We start from the raw sequence: 25,946 nt of genomic DNA, 5'->3' as shown, positions 1-25,946 counted from the left end.
TTGATTTTGAGAAGGCCTATGACCACGTGGAGTGGGGTTTCTTAGAAGAAATCCAAAGTTTGATGGGGTTTGGGGAGAAATGGAGGGCTTGGATGTTTTCTTTTGTGTCTATAGTCTTGTTCTCAATATTGATGAACAGAATTTCATCAGATTTCTTTCAGGCTTCTAGGGGATTGAGGCAAGGAGAACCTGTGTCTCCTTTGCTGTTTGTTATGGGTGATGGAGATTTTGAACTTGCTGCTAGAGAGAAGTCAAATGGGCTTAATTGATGGCTTTAAGGCAAGAGATGGACCTCGCATTACTCATCTGCAATATGCACATGAAACTCTAATTTTCTTAGATGCAAAGGTGGAACAGATGCTAAACTTGAGGGCAGTTTTGGAAAATTTTGAGCTGTTATCAGGGCTAAAGATAAATCTCTCCAAAAGCACTATAATAGCAGTTGGAGAGGTAGGGAGGGGAGTTTTGTTGGAGTGTGCTGATGCCATGGAATGCAGAATTGGTGAGCTTTCATTCACATATCTAGGAATGCCGATTGTTGGAGCAGTGAAGTCATTGATAGAGGTTAGATGGGTGGAAAGCTAAGTATTTATCCTTGTGGGGTGGGGGGGGGGGGGAGAGGAGAGGGTTGGGGATAAGGAGAGTGAGAAATTTTAACAGGGCCTTATTGGGGAAATGGCTTTGGAAATTTAGTTTAGGGAGAGAGAACTCATTGTGGAGGAGGGTTGTGGTTGGTAAGTATGGAGTGGTGAGATTCAGTTGGGAATCAAGGGAGATGAGGGCTTCCTATGCGGTGAGTGTGTGGAAGGGAATCATGACTTTTAACAAGGAATTCAGAGATCAAATTAGCTTTGCAGTCAGGGATGGGCCTAAGATCAGATTTTGGAGGATGACTGGTGTGGGGTGGGTAAGCTGTGTGAGTTATGCGCAAGACTATACAGGTTAACAGGCTGAAGTAGATATCAGTGACTGTTATGAAAGGAGGGGGATCAGTTGATATAGAGTCCGAAATTCAGGAGGCTTTTAATGAATAGGGAAGTTGAAGAATGCATCTCTCTTTTAGAGAAACTAGAGAGTGTAAAACCTGCAACTCATCAGAGAGATGAGCAACTGGTGGAAAGAAAGCAAGAATGGAAAGTTCTCAGTCAAGTCGTGCTATATGGCTATCAGCAGGACTGATTAATATTCAAGTCATCTTAAGGGAATCTGAGGAAACCCAGTCTCCCCAAGAGTTAAGGCTTTGGCTTGGCTGATAGCAATGGACAGCATTTTGACAGCTGATCACTTGAAATCCAGAGGTTTCCATATGGCTAGCAGATGCTGTCTTTGCAAGGAGCAGGAGGAAAATGCTAATCACCTATTTATATCCTGCAAGTTATCAGGATTCTTGTGGAAAAGTGTTTACACCAATGTTCGGGGTCTCTGGATTTCATCCAACTTCAACGGCAGAGATTTTCTCTACTTGGCCTAGGCTGAGTGGAAGTATGAAGGTGAAGGTGTTATGGAGTTGCATCCCATTTGCAGTATGCCGGAACATATGGAAAGAAAGAAACAGAAGGATTTTCTAAGACAAAGCCTTTAGGATGAACAAGATGGTTGCGGTTGTAAGCAGACTAGTGGCAGATTGGGTGCTGATTCACCCAGATTTCAGACAGTTAGAAAAGGACTTGGGAAATAGGTTAGGGGAGGTCCTGGGTTTTCAAATATGTAATGTGGAATTTGCTCATTAATCTTAAGTTGGTCTTTGTATTTGGGTGATGACTTTCCACCCTTAATCTGTAATCTCTTTTTTCCTTAATAAAATTTTTATTTACTTATCAAAAAAGAAAAGAAATGAAACTGATGTGAAATTGGTTCAAGGGTGTTCAACCAATATCTAGACTTAGGTCAGGAGGGACACTACCATGCTACAACATGTGGTAAAAGTTGCTAAAGCGAACAATGCAATTCAAGTAACTCAGGATCTATTCCCAGAAATCATTTACAAATAATACCCTTACCGAGAGGTCATGACAAGATGCATTACTCGCTGCTTTTGAAATGAACATTGTTCTACAAGATCCAAAGTGAACTCATCTTTTGCTGCCTACAAAACAATCCATAAGCAATCAATAAATATTGATTACAAATTGCATAAAGTCCATGAATCAATCAAGTAGAAAAGCAGGCCAAGCTGGGCAATATATAAGCACATTTCACAGCATACCTACACTAATCTGCCAACATATTTTCCCTCAAGATAAAATCTTTTTAGTAAAATCAATCAATAAAAATTACTTCAGGTGGCCTAGAAGATCAGCACATAGACTAGCTGATACTAGCAAAACAAGGGACTACTAGGGAGGAATTTTTTGGGCCATTTTGTAATTCTGAGATACTTTGAGGGGTCAACATCCCAACAGCTGCACATTGATAATCCTTTATTGAATGAAAGTTACTGTTTCCAATAAAAAAATCAATCAAAATTTCCTTGAAGGGGTAACCTGTCTTATCCAGTCTGTTAACCAAAATTTGAGAAATCAGTATGGAAAAGAGAGGGACATTGAAGATGAGGTGGCATTCCCAAGGGACAGTGGTGTAATTACAGTATTGAGACACATATAGTTAGTCATGGCAAGGTTTTAAAAACCGACCTGGAAATGGAACCATTCTAGCCACCGGTTTTCAGGTCAGTGGTTCAACCATCTGGGTCGAACGGTTCAGGCGGTTTAGTCTTTTATTAAGAGAAAGAGACGTATATGGTTGTTGTCACTCGGGTAAGAAAGAAAGAAAGAAAGAAAGAAAGAAAGAAAGAAAACAAGAAAAGAATGAAAGAAAGAAAGAGATAAAGGAGGGAGGGCAGAAAGGAAAAAAAAAAGGAAAGGAAGGAGGAGGAGGAGAAGGATCATACATTCACTGGCGAAGGAAACAACAATGGCAATAGAAACGCAACATCCGAGCATCAAATCTCTCTGATCTCAGATCTTACATCTGATTTCACTGTGATCTTAATCTCTCTCTCTGGGATGATCTCAGATCTGAGATCATTCTTGTCTCAGAGATCATTTCTTCATTCTTGTCTCAGGCCATCGTATTTGAATCTCCTCTGCCTCCTTGTTAAACTGGGAACCGCTGTCTGGATCGAATGGGTTGACCGCCCAGGTCAGCAGTTCTTTGACCAAATCAATTGTTTCTAGCCCAGGAATGGGTTAAGGGTGAAACGGAACTGGTTGCCTGGACGGTTTTTGGGCCAAATGGTCTGACCATCCGGGTCAACGACGGTTTGAAAACATTGGATCATGGTGTCAAAAGGACACAAAATCATATGGAATTCCAAAGTAGTTTTTAAATATAGCAAAAATGGAAGAACAAAGGAACATGGTATTGCAAATAAGAAAGGCATGAGTTGGGTTTTAGAAGAACTGTATATTGTTGGAATGAGAAAAATCAGAAAGTTCAGTGAATCAAGATGCAATTTGGAGAGTCAAATATGTAGCGATAAACAAGAATACTTGAAAGCCAACAAATGCAAGAACTTTATAAAGCTGAATTTTGATGGCAGCAGTGTAAGGAATCCAGGGCCCTCTGGGATTGGAGGAGTCTTCAGGAATGAGGAAGGGATTGTTATTGCTTTATTCTCTGGCCCTATTGGAGAAGGTGACTCTCTTAGGGCTGAGATCCTTGCAGCGCTTAAAGGAATTCGAAGAGCAAAGGAATTAAATATCAGTCGTTTGATCCTGGAAGGTGATTTGAAGGTGGTGGTTAGTTGGTTGAAGACAGAGGACAGTGGTTTGTGGAACTTTAACAATGAAAAAAAAAACAGTTCTTATGGCTGGGTAGGGACATTGAGATTCAGTATAGCTGGGTGAAGAGGAGTGCCAACTCATTTGCGGATGGGTTGGCCAAGCAAGGAGTGAATAGGGAGTCTGTTTTTTGGGCTAGTTTTTAATTTTTTCTCTTTGCATTCCCCTTTGTTTTCTGTTTTTGGGGAGCTAAGATATTTTATCTCCCCTTTTGTATCCATATTCCCTCTTTTCTTGTAATTTAATGAAGCTGGTGTTATTGATCAAAAAAAAAGCCAACAAATGCAAGAAGACACATGGAGGTGGACCATGTGTTTCAGAATAAGGTGCTTGAGTCAGCACAAGTATGTGATATGTGTTGGTGAATCTAAATTTTTAGGAAGTAAAAACAGGCTTTTCAAAATGGATTGATTAGTTACAAGAAACAAAAAGCAGGTATCATTTTTTGGGGTGGATCCAATGAAATGGCAATATTGTCAGTTCAATAGGGCAGCAACTGGTTTTGGGTAATTATTGGGTATCCCCAATTGAAGACACCTTCCCCATCAGTGGTAGAAGAAGCTGATGAATGCCAAAAAGATTATGTAGAGAGACTGGGCCGAATGGGCCTTAGTATTTGTTTTATGTTTAAGCAGTGTTCTATTTATTTTGTGTTAATGGGCCTGCTAACTTCTTTTTAATTTCTTTTCAGTTATTGCTTAGCTGGCCACCTACTTAAGGGCAGACATGTAAATAGCCTAATTAATTCAGATTAATAAAAGATTAGTGAAGGGAGAGAGGAACTCATCAAACTCTCTTCTTCTCCATCTGCTTCTTCTATTCCACTGAAATCTTCTTTTCTCTCTCTTTCTTTTCTGCTATAATCAATATTTTTCTATCAGATTTGAAGGACAGATTTACATCTTGGTACCAAAGCAGTTCTTCCTCCTTTTTTGTTTTCCTTTTTTTTCCCATACACCCTTCGAATCTGGCCGAAGAATGAGAGGACTGTTTGCCTAGTTGGTAGAGGGTGTATGGAGAGATAAGTTCCTGATCAATCAGAGGACTGTTTGCCTAGTTGGTAGAGGGTTTGGAGAGTTAGAATCTGGCTGAAGAATGAAGATTGCCAAGAAGTGAAGCTGTTATTTTTCTACCCAAAACCCTAGCCAACTAGGGAGTTCTCAAGTTACAGTTAAGGAGAAGAATTGGGTGTGGCGCTCAAGGCTTGGGAGGTTTATTTTGATCTCCAGAAGTGTGTGGTTGAGATTTGAAGGTTGGGAGCTCTGGTAGGAGCAGCTACCTCTTCTCTCTTTCTCCCTGATAACCAAGTGCAGTGAAACCCTAGTTTTTGAATCTCTTGGTACTGGACTGACCTTAGTTAGGTCCATAAAGACTGAAAACTAATTTTTTGATTTTTGTTTGATCAATGGGGCAATCTAGAAGTGAAATGAAGCAGATGTCGGTATTTGAGGTTGGTCCGGTAGATTCCTTTTTGACTGGAGTGACCACAATTAAACTAGATGGAACCAATTATCTAGCCTGGGCAGTCTATACGAATTTATGTTTGTAGGGTATCTCACAAGCAGTAAGGAGAAACCTATAGAGATGGACCCTACGCATGAGAAATGGATGCAGGAGAACTACACAATGATTGGATGGTTAGTCAACTAGTTTACAGGCTTGTAGTTTAATTTGAGAAGGTTGGGTGTGGATTTGGGCTGACGAAGGATGGTGAATCAGGATCTGTGGTGGGTTTGCAAGGTCAATAAATGAACCTTTGGTAAAGGATAAAACCGTTTGTGTTGTTAGAAGGGCTACTCCCTTTCATCTAAGGAACAACAGGAAAACAAGGTGAATGATATCAACCCTGAATCTGGTTCAATACGGTTGAGGCAGGAAAATGATGTTGTTGACGAAGTTTCAAGTAAGGTAGACATACAAAAATTGGTGGATAGAGAGGTCACAATTGGGAAAAGCTTGGATCTGATGTTCTGGGGTGGTGAAGAATTTGCTAGGAGACCTTCAAAGAATTTGAAAGAAAAAAAGAGGAAGAGAAAATGAAGAAAAAAGCTCAGCTGGAAAGGAACAAGGAATGGGATGAGGAATTCTCGAATCAAGAGGATGAGTTAACAGACGAAGTCTGATGTGGGCATCTGGAAGGGTTCTTGTGCTTGATTTGATTGGGGGCAGCTTCTAGACTTTTTTTGGGTTCTTTGTATTGGGTCTACCTCGTGATCTTTATCAGAGTTGTTTGGGTAATCTTGTGTTCAAGGTGTGGTTTTCTAGGATATTTTTTGGGTTTTCTGTGGGTGCTCCTTGCTTAGGGTGATGTCATATCACCTCATGCTGTACTTTATTTTCTTAATGAAGTTTTATTTGATTCTTCAAAAAAAAAAAGGATATAAGAATCATTAAGGAATGAAAAGGCATATGGGGCAAATTTTTAACAAAAGAAGGGAAAATTTTGAGTCAAGATAAACATTATTTGTAGGAGAGGAGGATACAAAAACATTATTTGCAGATCATAGGGCTGGAGCCTGGAGAATATATAGATTTTATGATTACGTGACAGCGAGTAGGTATGTCTGATTACCTGACTCACTGCAAGAAAATGCCACAGCAAGGGATTGAGGAGTCTACAAGGCAGAGCAATGGGGTTTCTGAGGTTAACCTTGGTGACAACCAATGGAGCAGCCATCTTATAGAATCAACAAAAATCTACCATGTACAATCTCATTTCACAACCACCACACAAGGACCTGAAACACATCCTTGTTAGTATTCAGCCCTAAGAGAAAGAAAGAAGAAGAGAATGTCAAATAGAGAGGGGCAGAAGTTAAATATATCCATCTTCCCTCAATAACATATATACTTGTATACTTAACTTTAAAATATAATGAAATTACAAGAATGCCCCTAGTAGGGTGGTAACACTAAATAGCAAGGAAACAAACAAAATTTGGCCCAGTGTTTTAAAAGGTGCACCTTAGACGCACCAAGGCACAGAGGCGAGGCACTTTCCAGGTTGGGCGCCTTGCCTGGTCTAAGGCACACAACCATTGGACAGGCGCTCGCCTTTGCACCTAGGCATGCGCCCTAGGCCAGACGACAGGTGGCCCGGGCGAGCGCTTGGATGATGTCTAAACTATAAGTCACTCCAAACTAGTAGTCGTACAAGACTACATATTTGAACAGAAAATAAAAGAAAAAATAGAAGAGAAGAGAAGAGAAGAGAAGAGAGATGGAGAAGAAGAACTCATTGAAGGGTTTTAGGAGAAGAGGGTGGTTGGTTGTGTTAAAACAGCCGCCCCACCCTTTGAATTTATATACACAGTTTCCTAATTGTGAAAGAACTTTAATGCTTACATGGCAAGATAAGATAATTAAAAACTAATCCTAGATAAGATAGAATAGGATTAAAACAAATCCTACTAGGAAAGCTGATCCTAATCAAAGACTTAATTAAATCTAAGTACAACTCAGACTACCAACGATTACACTAATGTGGGTCCACACACGAGTACACTAATGTGGGGTCCACATTTTCCTACACTCCCCCTCAAGTTGGGAGTATATGTTTGTCATTCCCAACTTGCATAGGTCTTCTTCTAACTTCTTTCTTGAGACAGCCTTGATGAGAAGGTCCGCAAGCTGCATGTCGGAGGTGATGTAGGGGAGGCACACTTCTTGAGATGTAACCCTTTCTCTAATAAAATGCCTGTCCACTTCAATATGCTTAGTTCTATCATGTTGTATTAGATTATGGGCCATATTAATGGCAGCCTGGTTATCACAGTACAACATTAGGGGTTTCTCATAAACAATACCCAATTCCTCAAGTAATGATCTTAACCATAGAATCTCAGCTACACCATTTGCCATGGACCTATATTCAGCTTCAACACTAGAACGAGAGACAAAACTTTGTTTCTTACTCTTCCAGGAGACCAGATTACCTCCTACAAAGGCACAGTATCCAGAGGTAGATCTTCGACCATCAACACACCCAACCCAATCAGCATTTGTGCAGACTTCTATCTTCATGTGGTCATTTTTCTTGAACAAAATGCCTCTGCCTGGGGACCTCTTCAAATATGGTAATATCCTCTCAACTGCAAGGAGATGAGTAGTTTTGGGAGAGTGCATATACTGACTTGCTACACTGACTGCATAACTGATGTCAGGTCGTGTGAGGCAAAGATAGAGAAGTTTTCCAACAAACCGTTGGAACATAACTTTATCTTCAAGAGGCTCTCCACCCTCTGCACTAATCTTGTGGTTCTGTTCAATAGGTGTGTCTGCAGGCTTAACTCCCAACTTTCCTGTTTCTTCTAGCAGATCAAGGGCAGACTTTCATTGAGAGACAAAAATCCCATGCTTGGATCTAGCTACCTCAATGCCCAAGAAGTATCGTAGTTCCCCTAGATCTTTCACCTCAAACTCTTGATGAAGAAGTTGCTTAAGAGACTCAATTTCACTAGTATCACTCCCTGTTACTACGATATCGTCCACATACACAACAAGCAAAATTATGGAAGAATCCACTCTCTTAATAAACAAGGTGTGGTCTGACTGGGCCTGCACATATCCGAACCTATCAAGTGCTCGTCTGAATCTATCAAACCAAGCTCTGGGGGACTGTTTTAGTCCATATAAAGCATTGTTCAACCGGCAAACCTTTTTTCCTGTCTTTGTACCATAAAAATTAGGAGGCAATTGCATGTAAACTTCTTCCCGTAAGTCTCCATTGAGAAAGGCGTTTTTAACATCCATCTGATACAACGGCCAAGAGTTACTAGCCGCAAGAGATAATAGGACTCTGATAGTGGTCATCTTTGCTACTGGTGCAAAAGTTTCTAAGTAGTCAATACCATATGTCTGAGTAAATCCCTTTGCAACTAACCGGGCCTTGTACCTTTCAACGGAACCATCAGCATTATGTTTCACAATGAATACCCATCTACATCCAACCGGTTTCTTTCCTTTAGGATAATCAACTATCTCCCAAGTATTGCTTCTCATGAGGGCACCCATTTCTGCTTTTATTGCATCTTTCCACTCCGGTACTTCCAATGCTTCCTGTATTGTTCTGGGAATGGGAATATCAGCAATGGATGCGAGAAAAGACTTATAGGAGGGAGACAAATGATCATAGGACAAGAACTGAGAAATGTTGTGAGTTGTGGATGTGGTACAACAGCGCTTGCCCTTACAAACTGCTATGGGAAGGTCAAGATCCTCTAATGAAGGTGAAGGCTCCATGGTGGGATGTCTCTCATCTGTAGTATCTATGGTACCTGGATCTGGATCTGCATAAGGAGCCGAGGCTATTGTGGTACCGGTATCTGGATTTGCAGAGGGGACTGAGACTGGCCTGTACTGTTGATGTCTGAAATCAACCTGTCTCCATCGTCTATGGTAGACTCTCACATCCCTGCACCTTTGACAACCTTCCCCATTACACCCTTCTTCACTTAATGGGATTGGTAAAGGAACTTCTGATGAGCTGCTCCCATCCTCACTATTCTCCCCCTGAGGAGAAACCCTTGGATAATAGGGTTTATCCTCAAAGAAGGTGACATCCATTGAAACAAATCTTTTTCCAGAAGTGGGTTCATAACAACAATATCCCTTTTGAGTTTGGGCATAACCAAGGAAAATACATTTGGAAGCCTTAGGATCAAATTTGGAACGATGAGGACCAAGGATTTGAACGAAGCAAGTGCACCCAAAGGTTTTGAGTGGAATGGTAAACAATTCTTTATCAGGGTATAAAAGGGTAAATGGAGGTTTCATGTCAAGAATCCGTGAGGGAATCCGATTGATGAGATAAACTGTTGTAAGAATAGCATCCCCCCAGAAACGTATAGGCACATTTGAGGTAAACATAATGCCTCTGGCTACCTCTAATATGTGTCTATTCTTTCTTTCAGCAACCCCATTCCGTTGTGGTGTATGTGAGCAAGTACTCTGATGGATAATCCCATGTTCAAGCATGTAGGAGGCTAATGGGTTTGCAAAATATTCTTTTGCATTGTTGGATCTAAAAATTTTAATTTTAACCCCAAATTGGGTTAAGATCATTTGATGAAAGATCCGGGTTAATGCAGGAACCTCATCTCGAGAATGCATAAGATAAACCCAAGAAAACTGAGTATAATCATCAACAAATAACAAGAAATATCTGTACCCTCCCATAGCTGAGGTATGATAGGATCCCCAAACATCAGTATGCACAATTTCAAAAGGAATATTGCTTCTGCTATTACTTAATGAATAAGTTGTCCTGCAATGTTTTGCAAGCTCACAACTTCACACTTCAAACTAGACATCCGAATAGATTCAAATAAACTAGGAAACAAACTCTTCAAAGCCTGAAAGAATAAATGACTCAGCCTATTATGCCAAAGCATCACCTGATCAACAGACTGAGAAACAAAGGATTTCTTAGTTTCACTATCTTCCTGACGAGCACTTCCTCCAAGTAGATAGATTCCATTTGTCTCACGGCTAGTCCCAATCACCTTCCTTGTCTCTAGATCCTGAAAAACACATCGATCCGGAAAAAAGGTTACTGAACAATTTTGCCCTTTTGTAATGCTACTAACTAAGAGCAAGTTAGTATTAAGCTTAGGAACATGCAAAACGGAGGATAGGGAAATGGCATCAAACAACTTGATGTCTCCTTTGCCAAAAATAGGAACAAGGGATCCATCAGCAATGAACACTGTCTTTACCAGAAGATAAATGATAGGTAGAGAGAAGTGATGGCAAGCCAGTCATATGGTCAGATGCTCCTGAATCTATTATCCAAGAATGTTTTGTATTACCTGGAGCTGAAGCATGATAAGCTGAGGCCCGATTACCTGATTGAGCAAAGACTGAGGTTGAAGGAGCTGATGGTGGCTGAGGAGATGAGACTGAGTTACTAACTTCACTTTCCAATTGTATCAGAGCAGCTTGAACAACAGCTAGGGTGTCGAGAGGAGTGCCTCTTGAGGCTGTTAAGGCTGCACTATCAGTGTTAACAACCATATTGGCATTCCCCTTTTTGTTTCTAAGTTTTGCTGGAACCAGATGTGGATATAACTTCCAACAAGTGTCTTTAGTGTGTTTATTTTTCTTGCAATATTCACACACTAGGTCTTTCTTAGCCTCTTTCTTCATATCCTTTTCCTTATGTCTCCCAGACTTGGGTTTAACTGCTGCCAGGGTAGATTCGAAAGGTTGTTGCTGCAACATAACCTTTCTCCTAGTCTCCTCACTGTGCACTAGGGAATAGGCTTGAGACAGAGTCACACCCTCTCTTGTCAACAGCTGTTGTCTTATAATATCATACTTAGAATTTAGACCAGCTAGGAACTCAAATACTCTGTTAGTTTCAACTTGTCTTCTGTAAGTCTGTGCATCTCTCTGACTTTCCCATTCTATTGTCTCAAGATGGTCAATTTCATGCCACAGAGATTTTAGGGTTGAAAAATAAATAGAGACCTGTTTCTCTCCTTGTCTGAGATTTCTAACTTCCAATTTCTCATAAGCCCTAGCAACATTAAGGGGCTGAGAGTAGGTTTCCTTCACAACATCCCATATTTCTTTAGCTGTTTTTGCCCACAAGTAATTTCGACTGATGTGTGGCTGCATGGAGTTGCACAGCCATGTCATCACCAAATAATTTTCCTGAATCCACCTAGCATACATGGGATCCTCCTTAGTTGGTTTCTTCACATCAAGTAGTTCAGCTTTCCTCTTCCCCCAATGGCCATCATGGCTGATAGGGACCACTCTAAGTAGTTTGAACCATCAAACTTTATAGTTGTAATCTGGAAGGTGTTTTCAGACATGCTAACTGAACCAGTCCCAAAAACACCCTCCCCTTGGCTTTTAAACACCATTAATAATCAGTAAAAAGGCTTCCTAATTACTGTCCCAGTCAGCCTACTGGGTCTGCAGCAAGTAATAGCAGTAAAAAAAATTTGACAGCCGGCCTATTGAGACTGATAGCAAAAAATAACAGTTCTGTTGTAACAGTCCTGCTGAAACAGCTCTTCCAGAGAACAAAGAAGTCGAGGGAGACAAGTCCTGAAGCAATAACAGCCCTGAAACTTGAGGGTTTTCTCTTAAACCCTAAAGGAACTATAGAAATCTTCTAGAGTTTTTTTGTACCTCTTATCCAGGTATTTTTACTACCGATCTTGGGAAAGATTGAAAAACATACCAGAAAATTCTTAAAAGCTCTGATCTTGAACCAGAAATCTTCTGAAATTCTGATTGCAACCTCTAGCACTGATCAAACAGAAATCCTTTGAAATTCTGATCGCCAACTCCAGTACTGATCAAGGGTTGATCTTGATCCTTTCCTCTTCCTCTGATTCTTCCTGGTTATCAAGGATACGATCCAATCTTTGGACTGCTGCTGTAGATAACCTCCAAGAAACAGCCGAAGAGAGCTTTTTCTACTCTTCCAGCCCTAGGCAGCTCTCATGTGGTCAGCTGGATCAAACTCACATGAGACTCCCTGATCCAAGCTCTGATACCAAGTAGTCATACAAGACTACAGATTTGAACAGAAAATAAAAGAAAAAATAGAAGAGAAGAGAAGAGAAGAGAGATGGAGAAGAAGAACTCATGGAAGGGTTTTAGGAGAAGAGAGTGGTTGGTTGTGTTAAAACAGCCGCCCCACCCTTTGAATTTGTATACATAGTTTCCTAATTGTGAAAGAACTTTAATGCTTAATTGGCAAGATAAGATAATTAAAAACTAATCCTAGATAAGATAGAATAGGATTAAAACTAATCCTACTAGGAAAGTTGATCCTAATCAGACTTAATTAAATCTAAGTATAACTCAGGCTATCACACGATTACACTAATGTGGGGTCCACAGTTTCCTACATAAATCAAATTCGAAAATATATGAAAATTATAAAAAAAAACACAAAATAGGAAACTTGGGAGAAAAGGAAGTTGAATAGACAGGGGTCTTTGCCAAAACAACCAAAAGAAAAGAAAAAAAGAAAGTCTGAAAGTGGAGGGAAGAGTTCCTTCGTTCGTCCAAAGTCATTCTCCAAACCAGACTACCAGAGGAAGCCGAAGCTCATCCAGATCTAGTTCAAGCTCAAGTTCGTCCAAGACTCCAAGGTCCAAGGTCTAAGCTGATACAGATATCAGCTATATATATTTTTTTTTCTTCTTCTTCTTCCTGCGGCACTCCAAGGTCCAAGCTCAGAAAACAGGGGCTCCACCCCATTCTTCTTCTTCTTCGTACAAAACCTGCACAAAAACAGGGGCTCTGCCCCTTTTACTTTTTGTTTTTAATGTTAAATCAGGGGCGGAGCTCCATTCTTCTTCTTCTTCTTCATACACAACCTACACAAAAACAGGGGTTCCGCCCCCTTTTTTTTCAGTTTTCTCAGTAAAACAGGGGCTTCTTCTTCTTTGTCTTCTTCGTACAAAACCTGCACAAAAATAGGGGCTCCACCCCATTTATTTTTTTTCGGCTTTTTTTAGTAAAACAGGGGCTCCGCCCAATTTATTTATTTTTTCGGTTTTTCTCAGTAAAACAGGGGCTCCGCCCCTTTCTCTTTTGTTTTTAATGTTAAATCAGGGGTGGAGCTCCATTCTTCTTCTTCTTCTTCGTATACAACCTGCACAAAAACAGGGGCTCCACCCCTTTTTTTTTAGTTTTCTCAGTAAAACAGGGGCTCCACCCTTCTTCTTCAGAGACTTGCAGTTTTGTAGTCTTGTTTCTTGCACAAAAATAGGGCCTTCGCCCCATTTTTTTTTTCAGTTTTTCTCATAAAAACAGGGGATCCGCCCCATTTTTTTCAGTTTTTCTCATTAAAGCAGGGGCTCTGCCCCATTATTTTTCAGCTTTTCTCATTAAAACTGCCCATTCTTCTTATTTTTCTTCCTTCTTCTTTCTAGTTTCTACAAAGACTTGCAATCTTGCTTATTAGTTCTTACACCACGGTGCCTCTGCCTCTTTTTTTTTCAGTTTTTCTCATTGAAACAGTTCAGTTTTTCTCATTATCAAGTAGAATAGTTTTTTTATTTGTGTTATTATCAAGTAGAATAGTTTATTTATAGGTTCACAAATATGAGTAGTTGAGTACTGATAGTTGCAAATTGCAATTTGTCATTTGTCAATAGGAAACTTTGCCAACCAAGTAGAGTAAAGAGATGGGAGACAAATCCGCCAATACTCAAGAAAGCAATAGGAAAGACCCGGGCTGGAAATATTGTTATTTGAAAGATCTAAAGAATACAAAGTCTCACTTACAAATTTTGTGGCAAAGTGACAAATGGAGGGATCTATAGAGAAAAAGAGCATTTAATTGGTGGAAGAAGAAATGTGAAAGTCTATCCTAAATGCCCGAAAGAGGTGAAAAAAGAGATATTAGCGTACATGCAAAGAAAAAAAATCAATGAAAGAGGACATAGTTGGCAGTCAAGAGGGCAGAATTCCAGATTTTGATGATTTTGAAAATATGATTGAAGATGAAGATGAGATGGGGAACAAGGTGGAAGTGCTTGTGGTGGTGATCACATTCCCACTGCTTCAGGTTCAAAAATAAGTTCTAAACAGCCCCCCATAAGAAGGCAAAAGGGGCCTTTGGATAAATTTTTTCCTACTCCAAGCCCAGAAGAAATTGTGAATTTGAGAAGAGAACAGAAAAAGATGAAGCAAACCACTATTAGTGATGTGTATAATAAAGAAGGGAGAGAGCAAGTATGCATACACATTGCTAGATGGTTTTATCAAGTTGGTATTCCCTTGAATACCGAGTGAGAAAAGTTTTAAAGCAATGGTAGAGGCAATAGGGCAATTTGGTCCGGGATTAAAAATCCCAAGTTACTATGAGTTGCGAGTTCCTTCCTTGAAGGAGGTTGATTATACAGAAACATTGCTTCAACACCATATGGAGTCTTGGGAAAAATGGGGTTGTTCTCTTATGTCTAATGGGTGGATGGATAGAAAGGATAGGACCCTCATAAATCTGTTGGTCCATAGCCATGCTGGGACAATGTTTATAGAGAGCATTGATGCTTCAAGTGAAGTAAAAACAACTTAGAGGTTATTTATTTTGCTTAACAAGATGGTGGAGAGAATTGGTGAGAAAAATGTTCTCCAAGTTATTACTGACAACGCATCAAATTATGTCCTAGCTGATGAGTTTTATACTTTGTTATTATTTCTATTTAACTTTCCTCTAGTCTTCTGACATGTGAAAGTCACTTTTCTTAAGTTCATATTTCTTGAATTGTTTTCTTGTATTATTAGGGAAGTTTTTTATGGCTAAGCATCCTCATTTGGCATGGACACCGTGTGCTACCCGTTGTTTGGAGTTGATATTGAAAGACATTGGGAAGTTGCCTACTGTGAAGAGAACAATTGAGAGGGAAATTGCACTTACAGAGTATATCTATAACCATTCAGGTTTATTGAACCTGATGAGGAATTTCACAAATCAGAGAGAATTGATTAGGCCAGAAAAAACTTGTTTTGTTATTTCCTTTCTCACATTGCCAAGTATATACAAACAAAAGGAAGAATTTGAGAGATTTTTTCAACTCAAAGTAATGGAATGATAGCAAATGGATAAAAGAAGCAAAAGGGAAAAGAGTATGGGAGACATTCATGATAACCACATTTTGGAATAATGTCATCTTTACTCTTAAAGTGTGTAGCCCTCTTGTTTGTGTATTAAGGTTGGTGGATCATGAAAACAAGTCTTCCATGGGTCATATTTACGAGGCTATGGACCGAGAAAAAGAGGCCATTGATAAGGCATTTGGTGGAAGGAAAGAAAAATATGAAGACATTTTTGACATTATTGATAAGAGGTGGGAATGCCAACTCCATCAACCATTGCATGCAGCTAGTTACTTTTTGAACCCCCAATGTTATTATGATGATCAAGAGAGAATTAAAACAGATGAAGAGGTTATGACAGGGTTTTTTAAAGTAATTGAGATGCTTGAGAAGGACAAGAACAAGAAAAGTGAAATCACTAATGAAATATCCAAGTATAAGAATACAGAAGGCATTTTTGGTTTTGATATGGCTATTTCCCAACGGAAGATTAAAGCACCAGGTAATAACATTGATTTAAAATAATATTTGATTCTCTTAATATTTTAGTTAGTCTAATCACTAATTCAGTTAATATTTATACTTGTTAGCTGATTGGTGGACCATATTTGGTGTTTCTACTTAATCTTTTGAATTAACAGATTCATACTAAGAAAAGAAATTGGTTGGATCAGAAGCGGTTGAATGACTTGGTGTTTGTTAAGTTCAACCAGATGCTTAAAGAAAGTTTTGACTCACGTAGCACCAATAATCCCATTCATTAAAAGATATAGATGAAAGTAATGAATGGTTAATGGGGGAGGTAGGACGTGATGAAGATGATGCAGAAGCTGATTTGGTGTTTGATGATGATACACTAACATGGAGAGATATTGCTCGTGCTTCTGGAGTTGAAGAGCCACTAAGGTATACAAGGTGTAGAGCTTCAACTTCACAAGCAAGAGCAACAAAATCTAGTAGAAAAAGAACAAGACAGCTTCAATTGGAAGATGAAGAAGAGGAAGAAGAAGTTGATATTAAAGTTGAAGTTGAAGTTGAAGAAGAAATGGAAAAGGATTTTGATGACTACAAGTCAGATGACAATGGAGATGAAGTTGAACTTCCAAGTGAAGATGAAGAGGATGTTGATTGAGTCTTGAAGAATGGCTGAAACCTTAGACTCTTCTTTTTTTATATATATAGAAATTTGTCTGACTTTTGTTTTGTAGAAAATTGTCTTTGACTCTATGACTCATTTTTTGGTTAGAAAATTGTGTATGACTCTATGTCTATAATCTCTATGTCTTTTTTTGAAAGAAAATTGTGTGTCTCTTTTTTTGAAAGAAAATTGCCTATGATATGATTCTAACTCTATGTGATTGTTCATTGTATTACATTAATGGCTTGTAACTTGCTTCAAGTCTTGAACTTAATGTTGATTGGTCATTGGTGATTACTTAAGAGCTTGATTATTTCATATTTTTGTAGTTATTTAATTTAATTTGAAGTTTAGGAATATGTTTTCTAAATATACCTTCAATTTTTTCTTTTTTTTTATTTTTCAAAAAATTGTGTGCCTTGCCTCAAAAAGGCACACGCCTCGCCTTGCGCCTTTCGCTTGTAAAACACTGATTTGACCCAGGCCCAAAAATGCACTATAAGAAACAAGTAGTGCTGGCATGGCAACAATCCCAAGACAAGAACAAACACTTCAAGCATTAATGAAGAAGATTGTACACAGGAATATCCCTGGTTGACCATCGATGGACCTTGGATATATTGGTCTCCTTAATCAGGGTGAGAGAATTGTACATAGGAATATCCTTCGTCTTTTGGGGGGTTGGCCCTATTATATACTCATATACATGTATACCCTGTTATTTTCCTTCAAAAAGCATCCTAAGAGAGTATACAATGGGTTCAAATCCTCTAACTAAATGTTCTAAATTCATATTGTTGAAGAGATTTTCTATGTAAGGAACATAGCCCTACATCAGCACTTGAAACATTCATAAATCTGGCTTGTTGGAAGTTCCAGACATAATTTGATATATTCAGGCTCATTGTCACAGGACCAGTTTGACTGGGATCAGCATAACTAAACAAACTTCCTCTACAATATTAACCAATGCAACATAATGTACCTGTATAACTGACCCCTTGTTAGTCTCAATGTATATAGATAAATAAATAGGTATGTAATAAACAACACATATAGATAGATAGAGAGAGAGAGAGAGAGAGAGAGACATTACCTCAGGATGTTGAGTATCAATGGCATCCAGCACTTCTCTCAAAACCTCAAGAGCAGCACTAGCCTTTTGAATAATACTGTAACCGAATAAATATAGTGTAAGGACAGATAGAAGACCTCACATGCATCCATTTTAGAAAGTTCCTTGAGTATTTATTATATTAAACATAACCCTAGAATAGGCAACATGTGTAATAGCCACTAAATTACAAGTCAAATAGAAAATAAAAAATAGCATTGATATCTTCATACTTTGTTTTAAACAAAAATTTCTATCTATGCAGTTTGGTTTTGCTCTGTTTCCTTCAAAGAATGGAATTGTAAGAAATCCATTCTCCCATTGTTCAAAATGGATTGAGCTTAGCTACCCAAGCAAGATATTTCAAACTCTTCTATCATCAGCTGAGGCCACCTGGATCCCCTGGACTTTTCTTCAAGACGCCTATCCAGATCTCGAGCTTGGGGACAAGCTCGTTGCCCAGGAGGGGTGTAATGTTGTGGATGCATTCATGGGGAGGACGTACCGCCGCCGGCAGCAGCAGTAAAGAGGGGCCCACATGGCGGCAGTTTATCTTATCAGCTCCACCAGCTTATCTTATCTAATCCTTAGTAGCCTCTCTTATCCTACTTTATCTATTAGAAGAATAGTTGGAGTATGTTTATCTATTAGAAGTAGGAGTTTGATTGATCTTAGAGTTTGATTTATCCTAGTCTTATCTGTAAGTAGTCGAATCCTACAAGGAGTCCTCCTACAGGGGGGCTCTCACCTCTTGTAATCTCCTATTTAAGGAGCTGTGAATTGAGAATAAAGGCATTCAGTTTTCAGTCAAGGAAAGAGTTGAGGAGAGTTAGGGTGATCTCTTGGACAAATCACCCTTAGGTCACCACGATAGGGTTTGCACGCAAAGGGAGGGGCAAGGGGAAGCTAGAGGTTCTCCCCGTGGACCGACCCGTGACGAGATCCTACGCCCGGACCCATAACATTTTGGTATCAGAGCCAAACGTCATGGGCAATATGGAACAGCTATCATCCAGGGTCCACGAATTGGAACACCAACTCGCGGAAGTGAGAGAAGTCAAGGAAGATGTTCGAGAGCTTCGTCGCCTACTCGAGTCGTATTTCTCCACCAAGGAGAGGAGCCCTGAAGGGGCGACCACCACCAACAGCCACCGACCAGAATTGGCGGAGGCATCCGGCAAATGACAGATCGCCACCCCAACAGCCGCAGTCATACCCAAGTATAGTAGGCTGGAGTTTCCTTCATACAGCGGCAGCGGCAACCCACTAGAATGGTTGTACCGCTGTGAGCAATTCTTTCGCAATCAGCGCATGAAGGAAAGGGATAAGGTCAGTCTGGCCGCGTTTCATCTGATAGAAGAAGCACAACTTTGGTTCTACCGGGTAGAGCAGGAGGAACCAGGACTCAGCTGGGACCAATTCAAGTCCTACTGCCTCCTCCGGTTCGGGCCCCCATTGACAAGCAACCCACTAGGAGAATTAATTAACCTCAAGAAAACAGGGACCATAGCCGAGTACCAGCACCAATTTCAGACCCTTCTCGCCAGAGCCGCCTCAGTACGCCCAGATCAGTAGGTGGATATGTTCACCGCTGGATTAGCTGAGCCCTTGAGAGTCGATGTAGAAATGCAGAGCCCTCCCAACCTGGTCACTGGCATGAACCTAGCCCGCGCTTTCGAGCGCAAGCTACAGATCAGCCGAGGATCTTTCAGCATGGAGCGTTCAGCGACATCATGGACAAATCCGAAGTCAACTGGGGGGGGGCTTCTTTGGCAGCCAGCAGGGAACAAAAGCTTCACACAGGTAGCACTTCCAGATCGGCACCTAGCATAGGAAGCAGCATGACGGCACCTCCCATCAAACACTTATCTAGAGCTGAGATGGCGGAGCGCCGGGCAAGAGGGCAGTGCTTCAACTGCGACGAGCTGTATTCAGCCAGGCACCGATGCAAGCGGCTATTCTGCCTCCTAGTCGACGAACTAGAGGAAGACGAGGAGGAACCCACAGCACTAGAACCCGAAATCTCCCTACACGCCATCACCGGGATAAAGACCTCTCAAACCATGCAGCTACGGGCACGGGTGGCAGGGAAACTAGTACGTATTCTTGTAGACTCGGGAAGCACACACAATTTTGTCAACGAGCAAGCGGCACTTCAACTGAAACTACCGGTAGAAAGCAGGCCGCAACTATAGGTAGCCGTCGCAAATGGAGAGAGAGTTCACAACCCTGGAATCTGTAGGAACATCCAAATACAGGTCAAATCTGAACCCTTCTCTGCTGATTTATTTGTGCTGCCCCTGGACGAGTTTGATATAGTGCTTGGAGTTAAGTGGCTCATTACTCTAGGCCCTATCCTATGGGACTTCAGTGCCCTAACCATGTCATTCCACCTGAATGGAAAACAAGTCACCTGGCAGGGAACCAGAGTAAAGGCAAAAAGACCGCAAGTGCATACACTCCATGGTGAAACCATGCACGCCGTAGATATGGAGAGACTTCTCACCAACTTCCTGGACGTATTTCAAGAACCCAAGGGACTCCCACCTACTCGATCATGTGACCATCGGATTCCTTTAATACCAGGTTCAGAACCCGTCGTCGTCCGCCCATAACGCTACCCGCATTTGCAAAAAGACGAGATAGAGAAACAGTGTGCAGAGATGTTGAAACAATGGATCATCCGCCCCAGCTACTCCCCCTTCTCCTCGCCAGTTTTATTGGTACCAAAGCAAGACAGCACTTGGAGGTTGTGTGGATTACAGAGAACTCAACAACAAAACCGTCAAGGACAAATTCCCGATTCCCGTGGTAGACGAACTGCTGGATGAACTCCACGGGTCTCGGTACTTCTCAAAGCTAGATCTCAGATCAGGGTACTTTCAGGTCCGGATGGCCCCCGAGGATGTGGAAAAAACAGCCTTCCAGACGCATCATGGTCACTTCGAATTTCTAGTCATGCTGTTCGGTCTCACCAACGCCCCATCCACATTCTAGTCATTGATGAACGAGGTATTTTGGCCCCACCTTCGCAAATTCGTCCTAGTGTTCTTTGACGACATCCTGGTTTACAGTAAATCATGGGTTGAGCATGTTCGTCACCTACGAACTGTTCTGGAATTACTGCGCCAACACAAACTCTTCCTAAAGCGGCCCAAATGTTCCTTCGGGGAACGCCAGGTCCTTTATCTGGGACATGTAATCAGCGGGCAAGGTGTCTCAGTAGATGGCTCCAAAATCCAAGCAATTCAGGATTAGCCCAAATTTCAGTCCACCAAAGCTCTCTGCGGGTTCCTAGGACTGACCGGGTATTACCGCAAGTTTGTGCAAAATTATGGACTCTTAGCTGCCCCATTAATCAAGATGCTAAAGAAGAACGCGTTCCAGTGGGATGAGGCAGCTAACGCCGCCTTCGCAAGCTTAAGGGATGCACTCTCCTCCACCCCCGTGCTGCAGTTACCAAACTTGACCAAGAATTTACGGTGGAATGCGATGCTTCCGGTATAGGTATTGGAGCAGTACTACAACAACAAGGACACCCCATATCCTTCTTTAACCGCAAACTAGCTGACCGGCATCTAAAGCTACCGGCCTACGAGCGCGAGTTGATTGGACTAGCCAAGGCCGTGCAACACTGGAGGCCATACTTGTGGGGGAGACCCTTCATCATCAAGACAGATCACTGCAGCCTCAAGTATCTACTGGAGCAGCGGCTTACCACTCCGCCCCAACAGCACTGGGCGAGCAAACTACTCGGGTTTGATTTCCAAGTAGACTACAAGGCAGGGACCTTAAATCAAGCCGCAGATGCCCTGTCCAAGCGAGATAAAGATGCTATGCTCCTTTGTGCAATCTCTCGGCCCCGCATCACCCTATTGGAAAGCATTAGAAGCATGCTGCCCCAATCACCGGAATGGAGGGACCTTGTTCAGAAAATACAATCTGGAATGACCAACCCAAATTGGTCCATTCACGATGGGCTAGTACTATACAAGGGACGGGTATATCTCCCAACCGACTGCTCCTTAATCCCCGTCGTTATCTCCAGCATTCATAACTCCACACATGAAGGTGTTCAGAAGACATTGCACCGCGTCCACACCGATTTCCATTGGCATGGTATGAGGGCTTCGATTCGGGACTTCATCCAGAATTGTTCTATGTGCCAACAACAAAAATGGAAAAACTTACACCCGGCGGGCCTTCTCCAGCCTCTTTCACTTCCAACACAGATCTGGGCTGATATCTCCATGGACTTCATTGAGGGCCTACCCAAGGTAGGCGGGAAACCGGTTTTATTCGTGGTGGTGGATCGCTTTTCCAAGTATGCTCATTTCATTCCCTTGTCCCACCCATATAGCGCGGTTTCGGTTGCCCACGTCTTCACACATATTTTCCGTTTGCATGGGCTACCCGAATCCATCGTCAGTGACAGGGACCCGGTTTTTACTAGCACCTTCTGGAAGGAGCTATTTCGGTTGCAAGGAACAACCCTAGCCTTTTCCTCCGCCTACCACCCGCAGACAGACGACCAAACGGAGGTGGTAAACCGTACCATAGAGATGTACCTCCGTTGTTTTGTGGGTGACCAGCCACGGCGTTGGGTGGATTGCCTTCCATGGGCCGAATACTGCTACAACATGGCCTATCACTCTTCTCTTGGCATGACTCCATTCCGGGTCGTCTATGGTCGGGACCCCCCTGCCTATTGTCCTACGAACCCGGTTCAACGCGGTTGGAAGAAATCGATCATGGTCTACAAGATCACGATGCCCTCCTAGCCGAAGTCTCTCTCCGCTTACAACAGGCTCAGACACGCATGAAGAATGCCTACGATCAGCGCCACCGAGAATTAACTTTCAAACCCGGACAGTTTGTGTAGTTGAAACTCCAACCCTATCGGCAACACTCTCTCAAAGGCAGATCTTCCCCTAAACTGGCTCTCAAATTTTACGGGCCCTTCAAGGTTTTACGGCAGATCGGGAAAGTTGCATATCAGCTCGAGCTACCAGAGCACAGCAAACTACATGATACCTTCCACGTATCCTTGCTCCAGCCATTTATAGGTACTCCTCCTGATGAGGTACCTCCCCTACCACCCTTAGGGGACAGTAGACCCATTCTCCAGCCCCGGGCCCTTGTTCGATCCCACGTCAATCGGGGTACTCTTGAAGTCCTAGTGGAGTGGGGCGACCTACCATCAGCTGAGGCCACCTGGATCCCCTGGACTTTTCTTCAAGACGCCTATCCAGATCTTGAGCTTGGGGACAAGCTCGTTGCCCAGGAGGGGTGTAATGTTGTGGATGCATTCGTGGGGAGGACGTACCGCCGCCAGCAGCAGCAGCAGTAAGGAGAGGCCCACATGGCGGCAATTTATCTTATCAGCTCCACCAACTTATCTTATCTTATCCTTAGTAGCCTCTCTTATCTTACTTTATCTATTAGAAGAATAGTTGGAGTATGTTTATCTATTAGAAGTAGGAGTTTGATTGATCTTAGAGTTTGATTTATCCTAGCCTTATCTGTAAGTAGTCGAATCCTACAAGGAGTCCTCCTACAGGGGGGCTCTCACCTCTTGTAATCTCCTATTTAAGGAGCTGCGAATTGAGAATAAAGGCATTCAGTTTTCAGTCAAGGAAAGAGTTGAGGAGAGTTAGGGTGATCTCTTGGACAAATCACCCTTAGGTCGCCACGATAGGGTCTGCACGCAAAGGGAGGGGCAAGGGGAAGCTAGAGGTTCTCCCCGTGGACCGACCCGTGATGAGATCCTACGCCCGGGCCCATAACAGAAGAGGGTACAATCATCAATAAAAGTCGCAAAATACTTGAAACCCAACCTAGAAATAATTGGAGACAACCAAACATTGCTATGTATAAGTTGAAAAGGTATAAAAGCATGCTCAGCTGAAGAAGGAAAGGGTAAAACATGACTTTTACACAAAAGAGCAAGTGATGCAAGCTTCATTAGTATCTTTAAGCACAGTAACTAAAGGTGATGATAAACTACTGGAAGTAAACAAACAATCTAGTTTCTTAGAATAAGGATGTCCAAGGAATTTGTGCCATAAATGTCAAATATTATTACAACTAGAATTGAAAACAAGTAGTAGAAAGTAAACAAGAAGTAGATGTGGATAAATCCTTCTTCTTCTTTAACTCCAAAGTGAATAGACGACACAATCTATGGCACTGTATCAAACAGCCATCAAAAGAAAAGTAAACAATATTATCTTCTTCAAAAAGTTGTCCAACAGAGAGAAAATTGGTTGTAAGTTGGGACACAAACAAGGTCTTTGGTAGGTGAAAAGGAGATGACTTAGAAGTATAAAAAAAAGGTCATCACATCCAATAATATTTAGCTTTTCACCATTAACGGTAACAATGTGTCTATCAGAAGAGAAGGATTTAGGTGACTGACCAAAAGAGACCCCTGTCATGATCCACGAATGATTAGGTGAAAAGGAGATGACTAGAGGCACCAGAGTCGATGATCCACGAATGATTAGGTGAAGGACAAAAAGAATAAGACTTACCAGACAAGCCAATAGTAGAAAAAGCAGAAGAAATGGTCGTGGACATAAGCTAACGAATCTTTTCTTCTGTCATGACACCTGAAATTCCCCCCTTTGGCACCAAGGAAGCAGAAGAGGATGAGCTATCTGAACTCTCTACTGAAGTTTCATATGCTTTATGTTGAACTTTCTTCTGACTAGGCCCAAGGCCAAGTAGGGCATTCTGATATAATATGCCCTTGTTGCTTGCAATAAGTGTTGGTATTCTTCTTTTTACAATGTAAATCCACATGACCAAATTCTTTACATTCAAAACACTGTACTTGAAAGAATCTTTCTTCTCTTTGGGTCTAGTAGCAAGAAAAACAGTATACAAACTAGAGTTCCTCTTCCCATCAAGACCAATTTGAATAGTCAACTTGGTTTTTAATCTAAGAAGTTCCCCAAGAATAGTATCTAGGTCTAGTAGTATTACCCTAAACAGAATGGTAAACCTAACAACTTCATAGTCAGGCCTAAGATGTATCAGAAAGTGCCTAAGATGTATCAGAAAGTGCATAATCTTTCTTCTATCAAAGTTTGCCTTCATAAACTTGACACAACAAGATGAAGGATCCTCCCCCATGTGTACCAATTCATATTCAATCCATAAGTTGATGAATCCGACATAATACTCTTGAATCTTTCTCTCTCTCCTTGATGGTAAGAGAATATGTCAACCTCTATTTGATATTACCAAGAAAAAATAGACTATTGATATACCTTTTCAAGGTATTGATACATCTCATAAGCAATCCTATACCCACACATCGGAATAGCTATATCAATTTCAACCAAACCAAGGATCTGAGAGGCAATTTTTGCATTGTCAATTTTCCATTGCTTTACGGCCTTAACATCAGTATCATTGGGCTTAGTAGTTGATCCATCCAAATAGCCCCAAAGACCTTCTCTTCAACATAAAATTGGAAGTGAAACTTCCACAAGGCATAGTTAGATCCATTAAACTTGATGGAAAGAATATCAGTTCTTTCCTCAGCCATTGAAACAGAAAAACAAGCAACAATGGTGGTGTAACAGTAGTAGAGAGTAATCAAATGGAGGTGATTAACAAGACACCCAAAGCAGCCAAAGAACAGTCTAAGAGAACTTTTATTAAACACCTTGCAAGCTGAAACAGAACCCTCTTGAAGAAAATGATAAGAGAGAGGAGAGGAAACGCCAAACCTGGTCGAAATGATTAACCAGAGTAGCTGACAACACAAAGACTACTAAAGTGTTGATCACTTGTCCAGAAAGAGAATCTATAGCAGTAGCTGCTCAAAGAGAAGAATCAAAAATATTCTTAAAAAACTGATTTACTCTACTCCAGCCAAGGGGAATCAGTAAAACTCTTCTAGGTGACCACAAATCCAGAGATTTATAGAGATGAGATGCCTCCCAAGAGAAATCCAAGGGTAACACCAGTTCGGGTTCGGGTTGCGTAAAACCCTAGAAAACAGAACTGATTTTGGGTGATTGAAACAGCCAACTAGAGAATGTGCTCCTAACAGCAGAGAAACAGAGGATAGATGAACCCTTATCAGCAGATCAGATCGTGACCTGCTGTCATACCATGTTGAAAAAGGTTCGAATAAGAGGAGAGAAGAGAGAACAATATACGACTGTGTCCAAAAAGTTACTAGCCATTCCCAGAAAGTAATATTTATATTAAGAAGTAAAAGGACCAATCTATCCTCAAGACACAAAGAGTGTACAACAATAAAACAAATAGTGTACAGATAGTATACAAAAGGAAAAAGACAAAACTAGCCCTCCCCTTTGTCTCT

General features: G+C 41.3%; 1 protein-coding gene across 3 annotated transcripts in view; it reads right to left on the bottom strand.

The window, feature by feature from the left end:
* The window catches only part of LOC104588563 (ENTH/VHS/GAT family protein), a 54,393-nt gene that overhangs the window by 5,630 nt on the left and 22,817 nt on the right, over positions 1–25,946 (bottom strand). For all 3 annotated transcript variants that reach the window (XM_010246545.3, XM_088887550.1, XM_088887551.1), the window contains exons 7-8: positions 17,588–17,663; positions 2,001–2,086 (exon numbers count right to left, since the gene is read on the bottom strand). In XM_010246545.3, coding sequence (XP_010244847.1) covers positions 2,001–2,086; positions 17,588–17,663 — 162 coding nt within the window. The remainder of the gene's footprint in view (positions 1–2,000; positions 2,087–17,587; positions 17,664–25,946) is intronic.

The sequence above is a fragment of the Nelumbo nucifera genome, chromosome 5, assembly GCF_055504915.1.
Source record: "Nelumbo nucifera cultivar China Antique chromosome 5, China Antique-T2T, whole genome shotgun sequence".
Taxonomy (NCBI): domain Eukaryota; kingdom Viridiplantae; phylum Streptophyta; class Magnoliopsida; order Proteales; family Nelumbonaceae; genus Nelumbo; species Nelumbo nucifera.
Note: the sequence above shows the minus strand (reverse complement) of the source record. Positions and strands in the feature narration are given on the sequence as shown.